The sequence below is a fragment of the Dicentrarchus labrax genome, unplaced genomic scaffold (assembly GCF_905237075.1).
Source record: "Dicentrarchus labrax unplaced genomic scaffold, dlabrax2021, whole genome shotgun sequence".
Classification (NCBI taxonomy): Eukaryota; Metazoa; Chordata; class Actinopteri; family Moronidae; genus Dicentrarchus; species Dicentrarchus labrax.
In genome coordinates, this window is record NW_026136706.1 from 29919257 (window position 1) to 29945323 (window position 26067).

The following is a 26067-nucleotide window of genomic DNA, read 5'->3' on the forward strand; positions in this document are numbered from 1 at the left end:
AAGGTTTGTAAACTCAAATGCAGATATACCACAATGACGGAACAGGGATTTGAGAAAAAAGGGTATTTATAGTAAGGGCTGCGTAAGGAAAAGCAGAACTGGGGATGCTTATGCTGGAAGCTGAGAAGAGCAGGGGTCCGGGGCAGGGCATGAAATACATGAAAATGGCTCGAAGCTTAGACTGACTGGTGCAGAGGCTACAATCTTGCAGTTTGGAAGTGGCAGGGCTGAGAGTTTGTAGATGTCTTGATCATTGAGATGACGTGCAGCTATGTGGGTCTGAGTCTGCTCCCCACCACACCTGTCTACACTCACACAATCAGACCCACACACAAGGAAAGAGCCAGTCGGGGAGTGGTAGCAGGTTAGGGAGATCGTGACAACTACTGCTTTAGATGAGGCCATACACATCTATAACATGTGGTGAAACATAGGTACAGAAAGAGATTTAAAGAAATAAAAGTTTGATACAGTGTATTCCAGTTGTATATGCACTGATTTACAACAGCTTCAATAACTGTTACTCAATCAATAATTAATAATGACGGTTCTGATTCCTCTGTAATTTAACACTGATATGCTTAATTGTGACTTACTAATTTTTTTTTTTACATTTTCTGTTGCAGAATGTATGTATACAAAGATTTTTTTAATCACATATACATTTCTTTACTTTTCAATGTTTATGTGACAATGTATGCTTTTACGGTGCTCTTCCTGCAATGTCATCATATATTTTGTATTCTTTTCATACATTTTTTCTGTAATGTTTGGTTTGGATACCTCTTTGTATTTTTACCCTCTAGTAACTCTAGTACATTTTTTTGTGAAGGAACATGAAGAAACAGAAAAAAAGTAACAGGCTTCAAGTTTTTATTTTAACTTTAATTTTTTATTTTCCCAGTGACATGTCCATGATATGCCTCATGCTCATGATCATGCTTGAATGTTTGTAGTCTTAGAAAATGTGGGTTTCTAGAAAGGTTTTACACATTAAAGTAAATGCTATGACACCAGAGATTAGAAAGTTATATCATTTATTGATGTTGAAATGTACATTTAGCACATGTCCATGATACGCCTCATGCTCATGAACCTCATGCCGCTGTATCCCATGTCCCTGAAGCTCCTGTACTCTCCGGGCCTCAGGTACATCATCCTGCCTCTGTAGTGGGGCTGCTCGTACATCAGCCAGTGGCCGTCCATCACGTTGCAGGACTGGCAGTCGGACATACGGTAGCGGTCCATGATGGAGTCGCAGTCGTCCATCAGCTCATAACTCTGACCACCGTAGTTCTCCCTCTCATAGATCTTCATCCTGAACTGGCCTCTGTGCTGTATTGACACAAGAAGAGTAAATGTTTTTATCCTGCAGCATAAAGGTGTTATTACTCAAAGATCACTTTATTTAGGTGTGATTTCGACCTACCATGGGGATCATACGGCAAGACCTGATACCACCGCTCCATCCCATCATGCTCATGTAGTCGGCGTACTCGCCCCTTCTCATGAAGTACTGGTTTCCCATGTAGTTGGGGCGGTCGTAGACCATGAAGCAGCCGCTCTCCACCCTGCAGGAGTGGCACCTGCTCAGGTAGGAGGACATGTCGGCGCAGTCGCTCATGCACTCATAGGAGCGACCCTGGAAGTTCCTGTCCTCGTAGAAGATGATCTGTAAAACAAGGGATACATTAGTGTAGATTTTGATCGCAGTAAAAGCATGTCAACTGGATATTCTGTATAAACAACAGTCATGACATTTGTAATTTGTGTTTAAAGTTACAAGTTTACCTTGCCCATGCTCATGTCAGTGGTGGTCATGCTTGTAGGTGAGCTGCTGCTGTTGCTACTGCTACTGCTGCACTGCTGTCCATTTGGTTTAACCTCTGCTTTTATATCTGACCAAACCCTGCAAAGTTAGTGGGCCCCCATTGTTTAAACCGCTGACCCAGCAACATGGTATAGAGCACTGTAGAGCCCTGTGATACTGTGTTGTATAATCACATGACTGGGACCTCGAAGACTAGAAATTTTACCCTTTTGATCAGGTAACACAAAGCCTCTTTTTCTAGGTTTGTAATGCCTATTTCATTGTGTTGCCTATGCCACAGGCTGTTCATTTAAAGTAACCATCTGAATTGATTATTGTATACAACCGTAATAATAGTTGCTCTTCATTGTACTTCATGATGCACTATAATTAACATTTAGTGTTTAAACAGTTTAGTGCATCACTGAATCTGATAAAGATTTTGTTATAGAAGTAAATAATTCAAATATTTACCTCAAATTGTAATCTTAATCATAGTAGTATGAATATCCTTGGACACATAATTTGGTACTGAAAATCAGGTATCAGTGATTCTAATATCACTTGCCTCCCACATGGGGCACCATCAGGCTGCCCCAATAAGTCCATTAAGATGCTCCAATTAATTAAGCCTCCTGCCATGGTCCTGCTTGGCTGCCATTGCTAATATCACTGATATTATTGTTATTATTATTATTAATATTATTATTACTACAGTTACTATTATTACTATTGTCACTGCTCATTGTCCCCCATCGTTGCTGTCGTCGTCATCGTCTTCTTCATGTTCATCATCATCAGTCACTACTATTGGTGTAGTTGTTGCTACTGTTGTTGCTGTGCAACTGTCTGTCTGTCTGTCTGTCTCTGTCTCTCTCTCTCACACACTCTCTCTCTCTCTCACCCCAACTGGTTGAGACAGATGACCACCCACCTAGAGCCGAAGGGTCTGTCCTAGGTTTCTGCCTCTTTACAGGCAGTTTTTCCTTGCCCCCTTCGCCAAGTGCTTGCTCATGGTGGTACTGTTGGGTCTCTGTAAATGTTATAAGGAGTTCGGTCTAGACCTGCTCCATTTAAAAAGTGTCCTGAGATGACTTTTGTTATGAATTGGCGATATACAAATGAAATAAAATTGAATTGAATTGAATAGGATTTACATTATTTAAATGAATTAAGAAAAAAATCATATTTTGCATTATCTTAACTGTAGCTAAATCATGAACTATGACCTCAGACTGTAGTCAATTTAGAAATATAGTTTTGAGTATGTCACAATCCTAATTTCCAAGTTAGAGACGGAAGAGCAGGTCGTTCCAGCTGTATCCCCAATGTTCCATAGATGTAGAAACACAAGAATCTCCTGGATAATTTAGCAATACTATATGTTTATTCAATTTAATTCAGTTCAAATTACTCTGTTTGTCCCCCCAGGTAACACAATACAGGAGAAGGTGTGCGCAGACATATTCGTAGATGATGCATTGACAGAGTGAGTGGCTCTCTCTCTGTCTGTGTAATATAATGAAGCCTTATTTTGATCCGATCCAGTTTGTCCTATTAAAGTTCTAAACACCTGTGTGTGTGCTTCAGATTAAGAGCCCTATAGCGTTTCAGTGGAGAGAAACCCTTTATTTCAAGGCTTTTATTATAAAAAATATGCAGGAAAATAATTGACTTGCAACTCCACTCTCATGCATGGGCTCTCATTATGTTCCACTCCAGCGGTTGAATCACATGCAACAGTAGTGGTAAAATTCGATATACAGTCCAGTCTGGTCTTTGGCTTCATGTCAGGTTTTAAAATTTTCTACATTGGTCCAACTGTACTAATCACTTCTGCTTTTAACCCTCTCTATAGTGCCACGGTGTTAACTAAGGATGCCCTTTGGAATGTCTACCACCATGTTCATGTCTGAGAGGGGTACAAATATCAGTGTTCAAAACTCCAATCAGCCATTTCACTAACAAGGACCACACCAATGAAGGTGTGGAATTATTTATTGCACGTAATGAATAAATAAAAGGGATGAGGGTAGGCGTCGAGGGGTCGAAGGATGAGGGAAGAGGGGATGAAGAGTTGAGGGATGAAGGGAAGAAGGGTTGTATCTGGGATTCCCTGCCTGGAAGCAGTGGATGTGGTTCGAATGAGGGGAACTCCATGAGTAACGGCGTCAGAGGCTAGTGCCAATTGTCTGAATTTCTGTAACGAGAAGCGAGACAGTGTGTCTGCGATTGTGTTTTTGTAACCTGAGATGTGAGAGGCTCGGGTAATTAATTGATGCTGGGCTGAGCTTCTGTATGAACTGCATTATATCAAAGCAGTGGGACTGGCGCAAGGACTTCATGGAGTTTTTATCGATGGAACAGGCCGCCTCCACTCTAGTAGAGGATAATAGGCCGGATGAACTGTGGAGCTTTTTTAAATCTTGTCTCCAGGAAACATGAGGATCCCCATGCTGTAAAGAACTGATATACTACTATACCCCCCCTTATCCTTTTTGTTGGTTTGTTTGTTTGTTTTGTTGTTGTTGTTTTTTGTGTGGTCGCTGTTATCACTGTTGTTGTGTATGTTTTGTTGTTGTTTGTTGTTAAAATATTAATTAAAATAAGTAAATACATAAAAAGCAGTTGGACTGGTCCCTTGTTTATGATGGATGGATGGTGGTGGTGGTGTAAATGATTTTCTTGGACAATTTGTGACCCCAAAGAATAGCTGCAATAATTACTGGGTAGGTTTCGCAGATGGCAGAGTAAGAAGAATTCGAGCGGGTGTTTGGCTGAAAACTGCTGCGTCTATGAATAGCTGGATGTATTCTAGCTTAGTGATGTTGTTGTCATAAAATAATGAAATGCTGTTACATGATGGGAGAAACTGGTGCCATAATTTTTGCTCCAATTTGCGTGCATCGTCCGGTGTGGCTTGTTTGTGGAGGGATGTGACAGAGAAGGTTATGGAAAGGAGGTGTGAAGAGAAGGATCTTGGGGGATGGTGCGGATGGCGTAGTTTAGGTGGCTAAGCAGCGAGAGAAGTTGTTTAGTTGTGAGCAAGGAGGAAATATGGGATGAGTCTTTACTTAAGTATTTCCTGGTGGCAATGTGGGTTGGACTGATTCCGAATGTAGGGAACGGTGGACTGGAGAATTGACCGATTATGAATGCGTTTTTTAATTTCTGGGGCTCAGAGGTGGCTGACTGTAAATTGTGGCATGTATAGGAGGAATCTGGCATGACCTGTATACCTAGGTGAAAACCGTGTGTAAACCTTTGTATGAGGTGGTTAACAAACTGTTGATCTGGGTGGTTTTTTAAGGCGGTGGCAAGAGCGCTGATATTTAGTGGTGTATTTCGATACTTATGCGGGCTGTGCTTAGTTGGATTATGGGGACAGGCTGATCTTGCATGAGCTCCGCCGCAGAAGGAGCAGGTGAGGAGCATTTCAACTGGAGATGTTGCTTCTGAGGTTGTTGGAATTGTTACAAACCATCCTCTCGGCATGGTAGAGGACTGGTCTGCCTCTCTTGTCGACGCCCTTGGAACGAGGGCCGTGGTTGAACATTTGCAGATTTTGGGGGTGATGGATGGATGGATGGACGGATGGGTGAGGGGCTTTTGAGGGCATACAGTGGAAAACGGCGGGGCTAAGTTGATTTTGAGGTGAGGTCCGGGGCAAAGAATCTGTGAAGGTACATCTTGTTCTGGATCTAGTGAGCCCCCATGAGTTCCCTCACTGAATTGTTGCAGGCAACTGGCAGCTTGGGATGCGAACGGAATATGTAGAATCCACAGGGCTGAGTCAAGTATCAGAGACGTGTATCCGTCCGGCTGTGACCTGCGGTCGGGAAACACTGAGCAATTTATGTCGCGGTACGAGGGGAATGGGAAGGTGAATTGTACTGTGATGAGTTCTTTAGAGCAAGTAGAAAGTGGCTGTTTGTGTTCGATTGGACTGAGTGCAGTTTGCGGTTCTCTTGCGATATGAGGGTTGCATGTGGACGGATGTATTGAATGGCGAGGTCGATGCATATACGTCTGTAAACTGTTACAGTGATGACTGAAATAAAACTATTAACTGTTGCAGGGGCTTCCATGCTTGCCTGGACTAAGAGGTGAACCGGTATTTTGAACATAAAAATAAAAATTACGTATACATTTTAGGAATATGCATAGATGATTAGTTATCGTTCAATAAATATTAACAGGGAAGGAGAGGAGACCCTGGAACAAAGGCAGGACCAGGTCCTGATGGGCCAAAACGAGGGAAGGTAAGTTCAGCGTGCAGAATTATATGGGCGAGATCGACGTAGTGAGAGGCGAGAATCTGTTGTCTGAGAGTGGGTGATGCGGGAGATGGTTGGGAGGATATGACTGGGCGCGCTGGAGGTAATGCTAGGTGGCTAGAGTGAAATTATTATGCATGGGAGGATGGGTGGGAAAGCCCGTGATTGGGCTATGTGGGGACCTGTGGGAAAAAAAGGAGACGCGTCAAATGAAGAAAAAGAAACACCAGCTGTGTATAAATAAACGGGAGGAAAATTATGGTTTTGACTGGTAGCATTGCCATGGATTGTAGTTGTGGGCACCCTCTGTGAGGCTGAGAAGGTTGGTGTTGGAATGGAAGGCGTGGAGGCAGCCAAAGAAGACAGGACGGGGAAGTTAGAAATGAGAGACGGCAAAAGGATGCTGGGATAGAGGGATGCATGTGCTCAGGTTGTTTGTGAAGTCTGTGGTAAAGAAGAAGATGGATGAGAAGCCGAAATGGCAGGCACTGGGTTCAATACGACCTGGTCCTCTGAGAGGGCTGATGAGGAAGGCTGAGCTGTGGGATGCGCCGTGACGTTGCTGCAACGCCGGGAACCCGGAAGTGGTGGTGAAGCTTGGCGAGGAAGAGTTTTGCTTTCCTGGAAGTGCGTGAAAAGTTGGAAATGTTTTGCTTTATTATCGGTGCGTTGGAAGGGTATGTTTCACTGAGAGAGGGTGTGCCGAGGGACAGCCAGAGAGATGGCGAGGTCAAGTCTGGTCGCAGTGGCTTCGCAAAGACTTCCCTGGATCTGTTGGGGGACGAAGGCCTGATGGTGTTGGAGTTGTCGGTGGAGCGTCGGGGCACTTGGATTGTTGAGCAGAGCCAAGGGGGTAACCGAAGAAAAGGACTCGAAGATTTCGGGAGCTTGCCATTCGTCATCAAACATGTCGCTGTCTGAAGGGTTGAGGATGGGCTCGTTCTCCATGGTTCGAGGTATACATTTTTTGTGTTTCTTGTCTGACACCGATGATGTGAAAACTGAGTAGAGGAGGGAGTCAACGGAGAAGTTGTGCTTAAGTATGTTTTGAGCGGAAATGAGGTGAGTGTATGGCGTGGTCTTTGTTCCCGAACCTAGTTATAAAACTTTATTTTGAGTATCTGGTAATGCCCTTTGGTCTCACTGATTGTTCATGCCTCGGCTAGGAGGGGAAGGGGAGGAGTTACAAACACACACAGCACAGTGAGTACACAAACAGGAGGGAGAGAGACAAGAGAGAGTGAGAGAACTTTGCACTACATAGTCAGACAGAGACGGGCATGACAGGAAGCATAGTAAAGTTTGGACACATTTTATTGTGATGGACAGTTCAAATGCAGAGTGTAGACTGTGCAAAGTTAAAATTTCATATCGAGCAGGCTCCACAAACAACCTGCACAGGCATATGCGAACTGTTCATCCATCAGTACAATTAGAAGAGAAAAGACAAGCAAGGGAACCTGCTTTTAATGAAAGTGCCAGTGTGTCTACTGCAACTGTTGCTGCTCCTACAACGTTTACAGCATCATCCAGTACACCACAACAACCACCTAGAACTGCAACCCAGAGCTCTATGAGCCAGTTTTTGCAAAAGGCTATAACCCCAGCAAAACAAACCTAAAATCAGGACAAATAAAACCAAAATTACCTGTATAAAGTAAAAATAATCATAAATACATAACATAATAAAAACAAATATACTGTAATGTGCAAAACAGCAGTTTTAGGTGTCTCTATGAACTAACCACAATCAACTATCTAAATGTAACTTTTAATTATTTTTTTAATTTGCTCTGTATCCTGTATTCTGCCCTGTAGCGTGTAGATCATCATATCATTCTGCCCTTGTTCACGTAAAAGAGCCGGCTCTTTGAACCAGCTCGTAGCTGACTGCAGTGTGTGAATGGGTGAATGTTGACTTGTTGTTTAATGTGCCTTGACTGGTCGGAAGACTAGAAAGGCACTATATAAATGCAGTACATTCACCATCTATTTGCATGTGTTTTCTTAAATCGCAGGGCTCTGAGCTCTCAGGTGTGTACCAGGGCTTTTCAATAAACCTAAAATGTAAAAACAGTCAAATGTATAACCAAAAAAATTTAAATATGTTGAATTTCATGACCCATTATAAATTTTTTTGGTAGTGCATAATATTTCAGTGTGACAGCTGGGCAATAAGCTTGACAAAAGTCTAAAGTAGTGCCACAATTATTTTATTTAGTGGTATTTGATACATTCAGTGAGCATTTAATGGCAAGAGTCCATGATACGCCTCATGCTCATGAACCTCATGCCGCTGAATCCCATGTCCCTGTAGCTCCTGTACTCTCCGGGCCTCAGGTACATCATCCTGCCTCTGTAGTTGGGCTGCTCGTACATCAGCCAGTGGCCGTCCATCACGTTGCAGGACATGCAGTCGGACATACGGTAGCGGTCCATGATGTTGTTGCAGTCGTCCATCAGCTCATGCATCTGACCACCGAAGTTCTCCCTCTCGTAGATCCTCATCCTGTACTGGCCTCTGTGCTGTTTTTAAAAGAAAAGAAAAATTAATTAATATCAAGTATTGTTGTGGTTGTCACCCGTAACAGAACCATAGTGTGATGCATCCTGTTTTATACCTACCATGGGGATCATACGGCAAGACCTGATGCAGTCCCTCATTCCCATCATGCTCATGTAGTCGGCGTACTCGCCCCTCCTCATGAAGTACTGGTTTCCCATGTAGTTGGAACGGTCGTAGACCATGAAGCAGCCACTCTCCACCCTGCAGGAGTGGCACCTGCTCAGGTAGGAGTTCATGTCAGAGCAGTCGCTCATGCACTCATAGGAACGACCCTGGAAGTTCCTCTCCTCGTAAAAGATGATCTGCAAAAAAAAAAAAAATAAAATAAAATTGTAATGGTTGGAAAACAAGTAGCAAAGTGAAAATGATGATTTTTATTTAGTCATTACTGCTCATTATAAAATATGTTTAGAAGTACCTTGCCCCTCATGTTCATGTCGGTGTTGCTCATGTTGGCTGTGGATGTGCTGTCGCTGTTGCTCCTGAACTGCATGCCTACCTGGTTTAACCCTTTCCTTTTATACCTGACCAAACTAAAGATCAATGGCCCCCCTCAGGGAACCCCTTACTCAGCAATTTACTATTGAAGCCTATAGAATGCCGAGGTTATGACCATTTTTTCAGGGGACCTGGGTACCTCTCAGTCTTTTCTCTCATTACAGAAAGAATTCCCAACAGTGTTTGTAACGTGAATAGGTTGGTCCATGTGGTGTTGGAGTTGTCGGTGGATTAAGGCTGGGAGCATCGGGGCACTTGGATTGTTGAGCGGAGCCGAGGTGGTAAGCGAAGAAAAGGATTCGGAGATTTCGGGAGCTTGCCATTCGTCATCAAACATGTTGCTGTCTGAAGGGTTGAGGATAGGCTCGTTCTCCGTGGTTCTATACGTTTTTTGTGTTTCTTGTCTGACACCGATCATGTGAAAACTGAGTAGAGGAGGGACTCAACAGACAGGGTGTGCTTAAGTATGTTTTGAGCGGAAATAGGGTGAGTGTAAGGCGTGGTCTTTGTTCCTGAACCTAGTTATAAAACTTTATTTTGAGTATCTGGTAATGCCCTTTGGTCTCACTAATTGTTGTCTGTCTGCCAGAACCTGGTCAATGATGTGTTAAGGGATATGATTGGATGCTTTGTTTTTGTTTATCTGATTGACATTTAGATTTTTTACAAGGACCTTTATGCTCACTAGCAATATGTGCAACAAGTTCTCCAGCAACGGTTTATCTGAACGCTGAGACATTTTGTGCTTCATCAGTTGTCTTTTTTTTGTCATTTCACAGGAGCAAATGAATCCTGCCAAGCTGTCACTGAATGGCCAGCACCCATCTACGTAAAAAAGCTTTAGATTTATCCACAACTACAGTCATCTGGCAGCACCTCGAACCACCCAGACCTCCACTTTCACTCCATACCGTTGGACCCCTGAGGCAGAAACAGCCTTCCAGGAACACAAACATGACCTCACTTTCACTTCAGTCCTCATTCACCTACACTCTGACCTCTAGTTCCATCTTGGAGGTGGACACGCATAGATGCTGTTCTTTCACAACGTTCGCCCTTAGAATTTTCACCCATATGGATTATTCTCTGAGAAGCTCTAATCTACAGAAAGAAAAATTGACATTGATAACCAATAAGTCAAGGCAGTCCAGTTGGCCCTTGAGGAATGGCATTACTGATTGTATGGACTGACCAAGAAAATGGAACCTATATCCAGACCTACATCCAGACTGCCAAACATCTGAACTCCCGGCAAGCCAGATGGGCGTTTTGACAGATTTAGTTTTACACTAATTTGTCCCTCACTACCAACCCCGTTTGTTCCCAGGCCAGGCAGTTGAGGTTGTGGTTGATCTTTGCCATAGCATTAGACTTAGAGAAAGGCCCAAGCTGCCCTTCTTCATGCCTCGGCTAGGGCCTAGTCCCAAGTCAATTATTTCTGCCACCTAGCTCCTGTCTACACCCAAAGCCAAAGGTTATTACTCTCTTTCAAGGAGCTACCTCTGAAAAATTAATACAAAAAAGCCTTTCCCTGGGTTTACTGGTCTTTCAAAATTGATATCATTAAATCCCCTACTGTGCCCGTAAAACTCCCAGCCTCTCTCAGGATGCACCCCATCTTCTATGTTTCCCTGATTAAACCTGTGTACTCCAGTCCCCTGATGAGTATCGATCACCATCCTGCCTATACTGTCCGGTGACTTCTGGACATGCGCCATTGGATCCATGGCTTGCTGTACCTGGAGGATTGGGAAGGTTACAAACCTGAGGAGTAGTGATGGGTAGGTCGCTAACGATCTGGCTCTAAGAGCCGGCTCTTTGAAGTGAACGATGGGAGCCACCTCCGGGTAGTTTTTTTTTTTTTCTGTTAAAGCCACATGTGATTAGTCAACATGTGTGGTGGCTGTGTGTCTACACTGCGCAGGAGGGGGAGGGGAGGGGTTACAGACACAGGCAGCACAGTGAGCACACAAACAGGAGGGAGAGAGACGAGAGAGTGAGAGAACTTTGCACTACATAGTCAGACAGAGACCACACACTGGAAGATGAGGAACCGTAGTAAAGTTTGGACACATTTGAAATGACAGGAAACGTAGTAAAGTTTGGACACATTTTATTCTGATAGACAGTTCAAATGCAGAGTGTAGACTGTGCAAAGTTAAAATTTCATATCGAGCAGCTTTTTGTCTAATTGAGATGGGTCTTTGTTTTTGTATTTTATAATTTATTTTTGTAGCACTCTGTTCCATGTTGAGTATATCAATAAATCCATATAAATAATAAACATTTGATATAATGTATGTATTTACATTAGTAATTCATTTTACACATAATGTGGTAATACATTTATTTAAGCAACAAAAAATCTGAGCCACTTGGGAGCCGAAAGAGCCGGCTCTTTTTAGTGAGCCGAGCTGGAGTTCCCATCACTAGACTGTGCAAAGTTAAAATTTCATATCGAGCAAGCTCCACAATCAACCTGCACAGGCATATGTGAACTGTTCATCCATCAGTACAATTAGAAGAGAAGGGAAGGGAACCTGCTTTTAATGAAAGTGCCAGTGTGTCTACTGCAACTGTTGCTGCTCCTACAACGTTTACAGCATCATCCAGTACACCACCACAACCACCTAGACCTACAACCCAGAGCTCTATGAGCCAGTATTTGCAAAAGGCTATTACCCCGGCAAAACGAAACTGAGATCAGGACAAATAAAACCAAAATTACCAGTATAAAGTTAAAATAATCATAAATACACAACATAATAAAAATAAATATATTGCAATGTGCAAAACAGCAGTTTTAGGTGTCTCTATGAACTAACCACAATCAATTATCTAAATGTAACTTTTAATTATTTTTTTCATTTGCTCTGTATCCTGTATTCTGCCCTGTAGCGTGTAGATCATCATATCATTCTGCCTTCGTTCACCCAGAAGAGCCGGCTCTTTGAACCAGCTCGTAGCTGACTGCAGTGTGTGAATGGGTGAATGTTGACTTGTTGTTTAATGTGCCTTGACTGGTCGGAAGACTAGAAAGGCACTATATAAATGCAGTACATTCACCATCTATTTGCATGTGTTTTCTTAAATCGCAGGGCTCTGAGCTCTCAGGGCCACCGTAGTGTCACCAGGGCTTTTCAATAATCCTAAAATGTAAAAACAGTCAAATGTATAACCAAAAAAATTTAAATATGTTGAATTTCATGACCCATTATATATTTTTTGGTAGTGCATAATATTTCAGTGTGACAGCTGGGCAATAAGCTTGACAAAAGTCTAAAGTAGTGCCACAATTATTTTATTTAGTGGTATTTGATACATTCAGTGAGCATTTAATGGCAAGAGTCCATGATACGCCTCATGCTCATGAACCTCATGCCGCTGAATCCCATGTCCCTGTAGCTCCTGTACTCTCCGGGCCTCAGGTACATCATCCTGCCTCTGTAGTTGGGCTGCTCGTACATCAGCCAGTGGCCGTCCATCACGTTGCAGGACATGCAGTCGGACATACGGTAGCGGTCCATGATGTTGTTGCAGTCGTCCATCAGCTCATGCATCTGACCACCGAAGTTCTCCCTCTCGTAGATCCTCATCCTGTACTGGCCTCTGTGCTGTTTTTAAAAGAAAAGAAAAATTAATTAATATCAAGTATTGTTGTGGTTGTCACCCGTAACAGAACCATGGTGTGATGCATCCTGTTTTATACCTACCATGGGGATCATACGGCAAGACCTGATGCAGTCCCTCATTCCCATCATGCTCATGTAGTCGGCGTACTCGCCCCTCCTCATGAAGTACTGGTTTCCCATGTAGTTGGAACGGTCGTAGACCATGAAGCAGCCACTCTCCACCCTGCAGGAGTGGCACCTGCTCAGGTAGGAGTTCATGTCAGAGCAGTCGCTCATGCACTCATAGGAACGACCCTGGAAGTTCCTCTCCTCGTAAAAGATGATCTGCAAAAAAAAAACAAAAAAACAAAAAATTGTAATGGTTGGAAAACAAGTAGCAAAGTGAATATGATGATTTTTATTTAGTCATTACTGCTCATTATAAAATATGTTTAGAAGTACCTTGCCCCTCATGTTCATGTCGGTGTTGCTCATGTTGGCTGTGGATGTGCTGTCGCTGTTGCTCCTGAACTGCATGCCTACCTGGTTTAACCCTTTCCTTTTATACCTGACCAAACTAAAGATCAATGGCCCCCCCCAGGCAACCCCTTACTCAGCAATTTACTATTGAAGCCTATAGAATGCCGAGGTTATGACCATTTTTTCAGGGGACCTGGGTACCTCTCAGTCTTTTCTCTCATTACAGAAAGAATTCCCAACAGTGTTTGTAACGTGAATAGGTTGGTCCATGTGACTGTTAGAACTGTGTGTACGACCTCTATGGTGCATGTTTTTCTGTATTTGTTCTGAGCTTTGGTGTAATAAATTTGTTCCACACACAACAAGTATTCTCAAGAGGAAAGTAGTGTGCAGAGGCAGTCTATGATTGCATAGTGTTAACAATTTGATAAATGTCTAAATGATATAACAGAGGTGCATATAGTACTGTTTCACATAAACATAAATAATCCATTGCAATTTAATGTGTTTTGCACATAATTAAGCTAACAGGATATTAAAGGCAGAGATGGTACAAATACTTTGTTACTGTACTTAAGTAGTTTATTCAGGTATCTGTAGGCTACTTTAGTTTGATTTTACTCCCATTTTTACACAAATATCTGTACTTTCCACTCCTTTCATTTTAAAAATAGGCTTGTTACTTTAGTTTTATTGCATTTGAGGGGAATTATCAATTATTATTATGATGTTTTTGCATTGTTGCACACCTTCCCAACTTCAGACAACATATAAGAATGTGTGTACATTGGCAACCTCTGATTAAAGGAACATTTTGGAAAATCAACCTGTGTTTTTCTCTCTGTTGCCAGAAAGCCTTTTTTGTTTTTTTGGTTTATGTTTTGTTAATATGTTAAGTGTACATTTTGTGCGTTTATATATCTGAGAAATAAAGATTATGAGCATCTTTACGATGCATGCTGTATACAGAATTTAGAAATGCACTGGAAAAACAAAAAAACAACAGTAGTTAATACAGGAAACACAAATGCAGAGAAGACAGTGTTAGGTTTTGCTTAAATGTGAGTTAAATAAACAAAGCAGTAAAAAACTTTATAATTTCTTGTCATCTCATCCAATGCCAACTCAATAACTCTTCAGTAGTTCTCAGAGTAGGGGCAGTGTGTTTTAATGTAATATTTCTCTGAAGGTGGGGCTAGAATTCTGAAATTAAAAGGGTTTAAGTGCTTTGGATGAATGTGCTCAGCACATTTCAAAGCAAGCAACCAATTAGTTAATATAACTTAAAAGGTTTATCATACAGAGTTGCATCATTGTGCTCAGTTGTGATTGTGTTGCCAAAAAAAAGATCAATGGTAAGGGTCAACAAAAGCATCTGGATTCATACTCTGGACAATATACATAAAGTGTTGGTGAGGTGCAGTTTTGAACAGACAATGGCACTAGAGAAAAAGTCAAGGGGTCTTTAAAATCACTGGACTTGTCCTTTGGGGATCATGAATATTCCTACTGAATACCTTCACAGTCTGACCAGTAGCTGTCTTGCTAAGGACCAAAGCAGTGCCATCGTATTGCAGTGTTTTATATTGTGGGCCTGAATCTGACTTAGTTTACAGCGCAAACGACTAAATGTTTTTTTCTAGACCATCACTTTATTTTGTACGTTCTGTTAATTCTTAAGGGAATAGTCTCTGGTTAAAGGTCAGTGTGTGGGATTTAGTAGCATCTAGCAGTGTAGTTGCATTTTGCAACTATACTCTAATGAAAACATACCTATGAATATTATAGTCCATTTCTTCCATAGATCATCCTAAATGTCACACACTGAACCTTCAAGTTTACTATAATAATATACCCTCTATCATTCATTAAAGTATGTTAGATCAGTTTCTTTCCCAAAAAGTCACAATTAACTCTAAATGTGTGCTGTGCAACAGTTGAAGAACCTAGTGCTTGTGTTAAAGAATTGTTTTGCAAATCTTTTATGGTGTAACTCTATCCCTACTGTCATTAAAACAGCAACAGGCTTGGGGAGTAATAGATTACATGTAACATAATGTAATTAGGGTACAAAAAAGGTAACTGTAATCATTTACAGTTACAGAAAAACAGATGTAATCAGATTACAATTACATTTTGTAAAAATGGGGCTCATCAGAAGGATTACCATTTTGAAATACATTTAAAGTAAAGAACAATATACTACCATGCACATGTGCAGTGTGTACAGTTCACAAGTTTTATAACACCTCTCTGGTCTGGAGTGAAACCATAACTAATCCTACAGTTGCCAGTTCATTATCATGGCGTTTGGTAAAAAAAAGTTCTTTCACTGGGTAAAGATTTCACCATTATTTTGTCTTTAAAGTAGAAAAAGGAACAACATTGTAGTCCAGTGCAAGTTCTGCCTTCCGGCTGTGAAAATGCTCCATAGCAGGGGTCTCAAACTGCCGGACATTTCCAGCCCTCTAACCCCCTCCCTCCAGCCCACAACATAATGTCAAACAACAAACATAAGCCGGCCCACAAGTATATTATTTTTAATTGTTTTTTCAATTCAATTTAAACTACCTCTTCATATACATTTTGTTTGGTGAATATTGCGCTCTCCTTTAGAAGTGGCCCTCCCCTGAGATGATAATACCAGCAGTGGCTCCAAGGCAATTTGAGTTTGAGACAACATGAATTTACTTAATGAAAATACACACAACAGAGACACATTTTTGATGCTAAAGTACTTGGTTTCTTTTTTCTTTTGCATGGTTACATTTTTATAGTTTTATAGAATACAAGTAATCATACTCATATTTCTTTTCACCTTATTTTTTCTTTATTTGCATATTTGGTTTTGAGGTAATCCAAAAGTAAAGGAAAGTAATCTTACTTTGATATTGTGATACTTGGATTGGCTTTTATTGCCTTTAATTGGTAGTGACAGCTGAAGAGTGACAGGAAAAGGGGGGAGGGATAGAGTTTCCATAGGTCCGACTCAAAACCTGTGCTTTGCACTCTGCAACTTGTCTTCTCAAAGACGCCCTTGTCTCTTGTCTCATCTTGTCTGTTTGATGGGCAGTTTTTTGTTGTTTCTTAGCCACTGCTCCGCGATGAGATGAAGGTATTGAGCTTGACCAAGTGAGAGCACGTGGGAGGAAGGGGGGCTGCACAGCAAGTGCATGAGCATCAGTTAGAGACTGGTTTTAGCGAATATGCTAAAAAGTTACCTACTGAACCTTTAAAAGATATGTCAAACTAAAAAAAGGTCTGTGCCAATAAAGTGCCAAAACAATGGTTACTGCTATTATATTATAACCTTATACTCGGATATTTCTGTATATATATGTACTGTATGTTTGTAGTTTGTGGAACATGCAACCTCTATCATTCATATTCATATTTAAAGGATTTTCTTAGATGTAAAATTATATAAAAAGTTGCCAAGTATGTAGTGTATGCTAAAATTCACAATCAGAAAATGGCTACCTAATCATGCACCAAATGAATATTAAAGGACGCAACAGGTAGGAACATTTAGTCAAAAGAGGTTTATTACTTTTACTTATTTAGACATATTCTACAAAACTGTTTTTACATGTCCATGATGCGCTTCATGCTCATGAACCTCATGCCGCTGAATCCCATGTCCCTGTAGCTCCTGTACTCTCCGGGCCTCAGGTACATCATCCTGCCTCTGTAGTTGGGCTGCTCGTACATCAGCCAGTGGCCGTCCATCACGTTGCAGGACTGGCAGTCGGACATACGGTAGCGGTCCATGATGTTGTCACAGTCGTCCATCAGCTCATGCATCTGACCACCGAAGTTCTCCCTCTCGTAGATCCTCATCCTGAACTGGCCTCTGTGCTGTTTTAAAAGAAAATAAAAATAAATTAATATCAAGTATTGTTTTGGTTGTCACCCGTAACAGAACCATAGTGTGATGCATCCTGTTTTATACCTACCATGGGGATCATACGGCAAGACCTGATGCAGTCCCTCATTCCCATCATGCTCATGTAGTCGGCGTACTCGCCCCTCCTCATGAAGTACTGGTTTCCCATGTAGTTGGGGCGGTCGTAGACCATGAAGCAGCCACTCTCCACCCTGCAGGAGTGGCACCTGCTCAGGTAGGAGGTCATGTCGGAACAGTCGCTCATGCACTCATAGGAGCGACCCTGGAAGTTCCTGTCCTCGTAGAAGATGATCTGTGAAAGGACAAATTTTAAGGAACAGGGATTTAGGCTCAAAAATAAGATTTAAATAATCAATCAAAAACAATTGGTGAGATGAGTGTTCTTACCTTTCCCATGGTCATGGTAGCTGTGTTTGTTCTTCAGAGAACTGTGTTGCTGCTGCACTGATGGTGGTCCTGTTTTAACTGTTACTTTTATACCTGACCAGACCCAAAGAATATGTGGCTCCTATTGTGTAAACCCCTGACCCAGCAACATGGTATAGAGGCCTATAGAGTGGCGATGGGTATTTGTTTCCATGTGACTGGATCCCCTAGAAGACTTTAGAATAGATTTTTCCATAGGGAAGTCAATACAATGAGCATTCTTTCAAATTACAATGCAGAGTACAAACAACAGCCTCTTTTACACATTTCAAAATACACTGTATGGCCCTCTGACTGGTAAGTGGACAATTCACATTAGAGACATTAGAGTCCCTTTGTGTGATCACAACAGTCACACACATGCCAGCATATAATGCACATCTGTACAAAACAAAACTTGTTTATCCAGCTGTTTGTAGAGCATGACTGTATATGGTAAACATAAAAAATAACTGGCAAGCGTAAACCCAATCTTTAACCAGAAAAGTGAAGTTGTGTTCATCCCAAGGGAAATTTTATGTGCAGCAGTTGCAGTACAAAAGAGTGGAAATATAAAATATTAATAAATAAGGTTAAATACATTGATGCTTACAATTACATTAGTGTGTTAGAAAACATTTATTAAATGTTCATATAGTGCTTATAAATGCTAAATAGGGGGACTTACAGTAGAGAGTTGCCCTTATCATGAAGGTAAGATAAGATAAGATGTTCCTTTTTTGATCCCCCATAGGAGAAATTCAAATCAGACAAAAACATAGTGGAATGTAGTGCAAAATGTACATAAGTGTAAAAGTACCATAAGGAATCACAAAATAAGAATATTATAAAATATAATGAAAAATATATAATATATGAAAAATGGTGTGCAACATATCTTAAGCAGTGTATAACTTCTTTAATATAATAGTTTGTGCAAATAGTTAGTGAGTCATGGGTTGAAAGTTAAAGCAGTCTTAATCAGCGGGGGTTGGAGGTACTGGGTGCTGTGGTGTTTTATAGTCTGATGGCTGACGGTACAAACAAGTCTCCAAAGTGCTTTGAGGCAGATCTGTGGCTGAAAGTGCTCCTGAGCTGCCTCAGCTCAGCATAGAGTCTATGATGGCTTTCAGCTTCCCTTTCATCCTCTTCTCAGTCACTGCCTCCACCCTGTCCAGCTCCATCCCCACAACTGATCTAGCCTTCTTCACCAGCTAGCTTAGTTTGTTGGCACTACGGGTCCTGATGCCTCCTCCCCAGCACACCACAGCAAAGAAGACGACACTGGTAGATCATTCGTAGTAGCCGAGTGCACACGTTGAAGGACCTGAGCCTCCTCAGAAAGAACAGCCTGCTCTGTCCTTTCCTGTAGAGAGCCTCAGTGTGGTCCGTCCAGTCCAGTTTATTGTTGAGCGTCTCCCCCAGGAACTTGTAGGTATCCACCATCTTTACCCTCTCCCCACTAATCGCAACTGGGAAAGGGGGGCCTCCTGCTGTGCCGGAAGTCCACCACAAGCTCCTTGGTTTTCCCTGTGTTGAGCTGTAGGTGGTTTCTGTCGGACCATCCAATGAAGTTCTCGATCAGGTCTCTGTACTAAGCCTCCCTATCATCTGTGATAGAGCTGACAATGGAAGAGTCATCCAAGAACTTCTTTATGTGGCACGCTACAGAGTGGGAACAGGAATCAGAGGTGTAGAGGATGAACAGAAATGGTGCCAATACAGTTCCTTGGGGTGTACCAGTGCTGCTCGTCACCACGTCTGACAAGCAACTGTGCAGCCTGACACATTGTTGTCTGTCGTTGAGGTAGTCTGTAATCCAGGCCACAAGGTCCTGATCCACCTGCATCACAGAGAGTTTGGATGGTGTCGAAGGCACTGGAGAAGTCGAAGAACATGATCCTCACGGTGCGCTGTGGCTTCTCCACGTGGGTGTAAGCTCTGTGAAGCAGGTAGATGATGGCATCATCCACGCCGATGTCGGCCTGGTACGCAAACGGCAGCAGGTCCAGGCAGTCGCGTACCAGGGGTCTGAGGTGCTGCAGAACCAGTCTCTCAAAGGTCTTCATGACATGTGACGTTAAAGCCACCGGCCTGAAGTCATTGAGAGTGCTGGGACGTCCTTTTTGGGAACAGGAACTAAGCAGGAAGTCTTCCAGATCTTCGGCACCTTCTTCAACCTCAGGGAGATGTCAAAAAGATGCTAGAACACTCCTAGGTAGGTGGTAGGTGGTAGAGGTGGTACAATCGCTACACTGAAAAGTGTATCATACACTTGAATTTCCCTCTGGATAAATAAAGTATCTATCTATCTATCTATCTATCTATCTATCTATCTATCTATCTATCTATCTATCTATCTATCTATCTATCTATGAAATGGCTTTTACAAACTAGGCTTTGACAAGGATGTTTAAAAATCTTGTTAACTTCATTTTAAATTCGAGTGGATACCCATGTATTCCAAAGATATTAAATGTCAGGCAGAATTTTTAGGAAATGTATATATATGTATATGATGCACAAGACACAAAAAAATCACATTCAGTGTGAACACAACATCTTCAGTAATAATCTGATAATGTCACAGTTGAGGAAACTGAGTTGTGACATGACACGAGGCTTCCGTGTGCCTCAGAGCGCGAGGACTTACTCAAAACACATCCATTATTACAAGCCTGTACGCCTACTTGCCTTATGTCAGCACATGGCAGTAAATACAATTCAGCACTGAAATTGAGCGGGTCCAGCAGGTCCAGCACAAAATTGTCCAGAGCGCGTCTTTTTTTCGTTTCCGATGTCTGATTTAAAGTGACGTTTAAGACATAGCGCCCCCACGCTTCAATGGTGAGGACAAGATGCATGCAGGCCGGTATCTTTATTAAAGTGAAATAGTGATGAATCACCCTTATGCGCAAATCATACATTAAAAATAGCCTAATTTTACACATGATCCATGATTATGACAATACAAAAAAACAAAAAACTAAATAAAAAGGAAATGCATGGGAAAAAACAGCATTTTGCCAATATTTTAGAGACCCCCCTGGCTCCCCCGTAGTTCGCACCCTGATTAGATTAGTTATTAATAATGTTCAGTTATGGTCAGACAGTCAGATATCAGTTGAATCTCTTCAAGTTCAGAGACACTGGTCCAGGATGTATCAGCTTGGTGCAGGGACTGGAGGTTGTGCAAGATTACTAGCTCTGCCAAACAAAGAGAAAAACTTAATCTGGTAATTCCAAAGTGTATGGCTTCTTAGCTAGCTAGCCACTGGTAAGAAATTTTGGAATCACCTCTGTTTTATTTAGAGGTGGATGGTATGTGAATGTTCAAATTCAATATTCAGTGATTGAAACTAGTATTATTTTCTTTGTGCATAAGAAATTATAACTTAATATATTAATATAGTACTAGAGTCTATATCCTGTCTCTGTGCTTATTCACCTTATACTGCTGTCGCCTTTCAATGAATGTGGCCTTTATGGAAAAGGGACTCAGTTGCTTCTTTAAACATGAAAACTGCAGAACATTTACAGCAGCTTTACAAAATGAAGTGCATGCCTGAAGAGAGCTTGACAATGTTTTTTTTGGGTAATATCCTGTTTTATTTTGTAGTTTTTCTCCACTTGTGTCTTGTTCTACTTTTACTTCCTGTCTTTGTCCTTTTCTGTACACTTTTGATTGACCACCCTGATTCTTTTCATCTGTGTCTCCTTGTCCTTCCCTTTACCTGTGTGTTTAGCCTTTGTTTTCCCTTGATTCTTTGTCACTTTGGTTCTGTCTGTGGATACCTAGCTTTTGATCATGTCCCTGGATGGTCCTTTCCTTGGATACTGTACTCTTGGTTTTGCCTCTGGTCTCTTTGTTCCTGGTTTCATTGTTCCTTGTGTTGCCTTGATTTTTCAGTTTGGCTGTCTGTAAGTGGATTATCTTCATTAAATCACTGAAGGCATCCTGTTGCATGTATTGTTTGGGTCCAATTCTGGTTGTCTGTCCTTGTAACAGAACCTAATCTTCCGTTGTAATTCTGCCAAGCCCTTACACTTTATGTTGGTTTATTAATCTGTGGACCCCAGGAGGATGACAGAAGCTAATAAGGTGAACACATTTTGTAGCAGAAACTGGAACGCCCCAAGCAACCACTTACAAAATCAATAGCAACCACCAGGTGCACCAGCAACTACTTATCAACCACCCTTAACATTCATCCACCTGTCTATCTTAATCCTCAAGGTATCAACGGCTGTTGTGGCCGCCACCACCATTACTTTCAATGCAAACACAGTGGCTAGTAGAGGGATGGTTGCTGCTGCATTAGGAGTTTATGATGATTAGATTTTTTTGACTTGACACTGTGGTTGGAGCTGGGTTTAGCTCTTTAGCTGTGTGATGAGTCCAGGACCGTGCACAGTTCTCTTTATATTGGCATTTAACCATTAAGTGTTAAAACTGGACATCAATTTCAACCTGAAAAACAAAATACGACGACGAGTTTCAAGTTCCATTTATTCTGTTTTGGTATATTGTTTAGTAAGATAAAAATAATAATAGATTTTTTTAAACATGATAGGCTACACTAAGACTAAGTTTGCTATTGACATACAAAACATTTAAATTAGCTTTTCACTTGGAAAAGCATGGGAAATGAGCTGTAGCTGTTCTTTCTGCACAGCACTGCTTTGAGCTAAAAGCTAAATTCGGCATGGTAATATATTAACAACAGCAACATTAACATGCTAATTAAGCATGTTGGCATATTGCTTATTACCACAAAACACAAAGTACAGCTGATACTGGTTAGAATGTCAAGTATTTGGTCATAAAACAAATTTGGACGTGATGGTAGCGCTAAATGAGAAGCCGATCACCTATCCATCCAACAGTTATTGAGATAGCTCAGTCTGGACCAAAGTGATGGACCAACTGATTTAAAGACTAACATTCCCATCCCTAGAGCGATGCTGCTACCATGGCTAAAAATAAATGTAAATTAGTGTCTTTATTCTGCTAACTGATGCACGATTTATTTGAAATATTGTATTTAAACATATGTTAATGGAAATAATGTGGATATAAACATTATTTTCTAGACCCATGTGGGATGGGCCAAATGTTTGCTGTTACACAGAAAGAAAAATATACTAATAATGACTATGTATATAGTCATAGAGCATTTCAATACATTTCAATTATGGGGCTCCTGGATAGCTCACCTAGTAGAGCTGCAGCGTGTCATCCCCTCTTTTCCACTCTCAAGCTGTCACTATTGCTTAAAGGCAACAAAAGCCTAAGTTACTTAAATGTTTATAATCCTAGAAAATGTGGGTTTCTAGAAAGGTTATACACATTAAAGTAAATGCTATGACACCAGAGATTAGAAAGTTATATCATTTATTGATGTTGAAATGTACATTTAGCACATGTCCATGATACGCCTCATGCTCATGAACCTCATGCCGCTGTATCCCATGTCCCTGAAGCTCCTGTACTCTCCGGGCCTCAGGTACATCATCCTGCCTCTGTAGTGGGGCTGCTCGTACATCAGCCAGTGGCCGTCCATCACGTTGCAGGACTGGCAGTCGGACATACGGTAGCGGTCCATGATGGAGTCGCAGTCGTCCATCAGCTCATAACTCTGACCACCGTAGTTCTCCCTCTCATAGATCTTCATCCTGAACTGGCCTCTGTGCTGTATTGACGCAACAAGAGTAAATGTTTTTATCCTGAAGGAAGCATAAAGGTGTTATTACTCAAAGATCACTTTATTTAGGTGTGATTTCGACCTACCATGGGGATCATACGGCAAGACCTGATACCACCGCTCCATCCCATCATGCTCATGTAGTCGGCATACTCGCCCCTTCTCATGAAGTACTGGTTTCCCATGTAGTTGGGGCGGTCGTAGACCATGAAGCAGCCGCTCTCCACCCTGCAGGAGTGGCACCTGCTCAGGTAGGAGGACATGTCGGCGCAGTCGCTCATGCACTCATAGGAGCGACCCTGGAAGTTCCTGTCCTCGTAGAAGATGATCTGTGAAACAAGCATATAAGGGTTTTAATGATTAAAGTCATAATTACACTGTCCCCTTAGATATTTTAGGTAAATAAACACTGATCATTTTGACTGTTTCCTACCTTGCCCATGTTGATTGCAGTGGTTTGCCAGATCTCTCAGAGAACTGTTTCTGAATTGATACCCTGCCTGTCTGAACAAGGTACATTTATACCTGGTCAGAACAAAGACTGTGTGCCCCTCTATTGTTCAAAGCCCTGACCCAGCAAGCTACTATAGAAGCCTATAGAGTTTTGAGTTGCTTACCCATATACAGTACCAATGGGGTCACAGCTTCTAAACAGAATTTTCTGTTATGTTTTTTCAAAAAAGGAGTTTATTTGGTTATATATGAGTACTTTATGAAAAATGCTGCTGGCAGCTGCACAATATACAACTATTGATTCTATTAATAGATTAGTCAAAAGCCACAATTACGTCAGTTATAGCTTGATCTCACTTTTTGATTCCCCTAAAACAATAGGACCCAGTGAGCTTACATTTCACTAAAGCTGAATATTCAGTGGACAAAGGGCTTTTCAAACAACCTCAATAGCCATCATTGTGAGTAAACGTTTAATTTTATTGTAATCTGAAATGGGTATGGTAATTGCCCTGAAGGCTGGTATATCAGCTATCAGCCAGTACACCTTGAGTTGGTGTATAAATAATAATGTAATTGGTTAGAAAAAGTGTCATGTTTATGGTTATGGGTTTAGGATTATTAGCACTGTAGGCTTTATTTGTATTCGACCTGAAATACCAAATATTTTCAATATTTTGAAATGTCATGTTAAGGGATCATGTAGATAATGCTATGAAATATATTGGATGTTTTTATTGGTTTAAAGGTGGTTTATTCATCCCTTTTGAAGTGAACATGAAAGCCAGTTTAGGCAGACAACTCAAACTGGGCTCCTACTGTACACTCGACATACTCATTATTCTGCATGCTTATCCAATAATGTAATCCTTAATGTCTGTGCATTATTTATATGCATATAACTTATTATATACTTTTAATATTATATATTAAGGTGGTCTATTCAAAGCTGAAATCCTTAAATTGGAATTATGCTTCTCCACGTTGCACGTAGGAGAATGTGCACAGGAGTTAATCAGATATGTAAGCTTGGCAGTTGCTTTAATTGATATATTATATTTATAAATAGCCTAAAGTAGTTTACAATGCCTGTAGGTGGTACATTTAGGGACACGGGCTTATGTAAATGGTGGATTCCTGTTTATGTAGTCTCTGTTCCAATCAAACCAATCAACTTGCTTGATGTGCATGTGTAGTTGAGATTTAAGAAAATGTGTGCATCTGCTCCTCTGCCAGTCTATGGTTACCCATGAGACGCTTCTCTGCATAGGTTTGCCGTATTGAATCTTCAGAGAAGTGTAATTCCAGCTTTAGGTTTTGTACATCATCTTCTACAACAGCAAGAGGTCAATGAAATAATGTTAGAACTTTCTTTCTCTACCCCTCACAAGGCCTATACAAACTGACATGCAGGCCTGCAACTTCTGTTTAGTGTTCCCACATTATGTTGCACATTCACACATAGTGGACCTCTGACATAGCTAATGAGGTTTCTTGACAGGGCATAGCTGATGTAGATAGGGTCATTAATCTGACAGTTCGCCACAAATTTCACTGTTAGCTAGTGCATTACTGTAAACGAAAACATTAAATTAAGAAATAGAGGTCTTCCTGTAGGTAGCTGTTTCTACAATCGATATTCACTCTCATATGTGGGCAATTTCTGTCTCATTATTTTTGGGCTTATTTTCTGCCTCTGATTTATTTGAAATTAGCTTTTGCTAAATTGAACATGATCATCATTACTTAGGTTATACTGTTCATTGTAATGAGTGGAACTACAAAAATGGCAGTAAATGCATCACGTCATGTGTGACGAACTGTGATTTACATAGAATTCACAGTCTTTTTAAGTTGTAACCGTACCGAGCTGCTGCCCAGAACAATGAAACTAAACATTATGTTCAACCACAGCCAGTATTAATAATGACTGACACACAACCATGTAGATGTCATGATATTAAGTCTGATAAAGTACAGTAAGTGTCAGTGTTCTGCATGCTCTTGTTATGTCTTAGCAGCAACTGCCAAACTTCTGACAGAAATCACCACTGCATCATCACTGCCGCTGCTCCCATTAAGACTTTATTCAATCCCACCTCCACCGCAGCCTCCACCTGTAGAGTCCACCTCATTCTAGTTCCCCTGAAGTGTTGGAAATTTGTTATTTTCCCTCCTTAGACTCTCACTGTGTACAATTTGCAGCTGAAATACACAGCAAACCACAAGTCAAGCATCTCTGTTTTGAACTGAATATACAGTAGTTAATGACTGCACAATAAGGTAAAAACATCATATTGTGATTATTTTGACAGATATTGCAATATGATTCACAATTAGCGTGGGAATGATCAT

The 26067-nt window shown here is 41.2% G+C and overlaps 3 protein-coding genes across 8 annotated transcripts; all 3 read right to left on the reverse strand.

The window, feature by feature from the left end:
* Positions 1–1020: 1020 nt before the first annotated feature.
* LOC127365712 (gamma-crystallin M3-like) lies at positions 1021–23758 on the reverse strand. 4 transcript variants are annotated; one of them, XM_051404098.1, is made up of 4 exons: positions 23693–23758; positions 17199–17441; positions 16862–17100; positions 1021–1096 (listed from the first exon to the last, which is right to left on the reverse strand). In XM_051404098.1, exons 1-4 carry the CDS (start codon positions 23699–23701, stop codon positions 1060–1062), a joined length of 528 nt encoding a protein of 175 aa, XP_051260058.1. In that variant the 5' UTR covers positions 23702–23758; the 3' UTR covers positions 1021–1059. The 4 variants fall into 4 exon arrangements, with proteins under 4 accessions (XP_051260058.1, XP_051260055.1, XP_051260054.1 ...); XM_051404095.1 differs by lacking the exon at positions 23693–23758 and adding an exon at positions 17537–17626; XM_051404094.1 differs by lacking the exons at positions 16862–17100; positions 17199–17441; positions 23693–23758 and adding exons at positions 1430–1672; positions 1792–1866 and having other exon boundaries at positions 1021–1335.
* On the reverse strand, positions 8285–13327 carry LOC127365710 (gamma-crystallin M3-like). 3 transcript variants are annotated; one of them, XM_051404093.1, is made up of 3 exons: positions 13225–13327; positions 8713–8955; positions 8285–8613 (listed from the first exon to the last, which is right to left on the reverse strand). In XM_051404093.1, the coding sequence occupies exons 1-3, from the start codon at positions 13297–13299 to the stop codon at positions 8335–8337; spliced, it is 597 nt and encodes a 198-aa protein (XP_051260053.1). In that variant the 5' UTR covers positions 13300–13327; the 3' UTR covers positions 8285–8334. The 3 variants fall into 3 exon arrangements, with proteins under 3 accessions (XP_051260053.1, XP_051260052.1, XP_051260051.1); XM_051404092.1 differs by lacking the exon at positions 13225–13327 and adding an exon at positions 9072–9194; XM_051404091.1 differs by lacking the exons at positions 8285–8613; positions 8713–8955 and adding exons at positions 12437–12765; positions 12865–13107.
* On the reverse strand, positions 22933–23603 carry LOC127365713 (gamma-crystallin M3-like). Its single transcript, XM_051404099.1, has 2 exons — positions 23346–23603; positions 22933–23247 (listed from the first exon to the last, which is right to left on the reverse strand). Exons 1-2 carry the CDS (start codon positions 23601–23603, stop codon positions 22972–22974), a joined length of 534 nt encoding a protein of 177 aa, XP_051260059.1. The 3' UTR covers positions 22933–22971.
* Positions 23759–26067: the final 2309 nt, after the last annotated feature.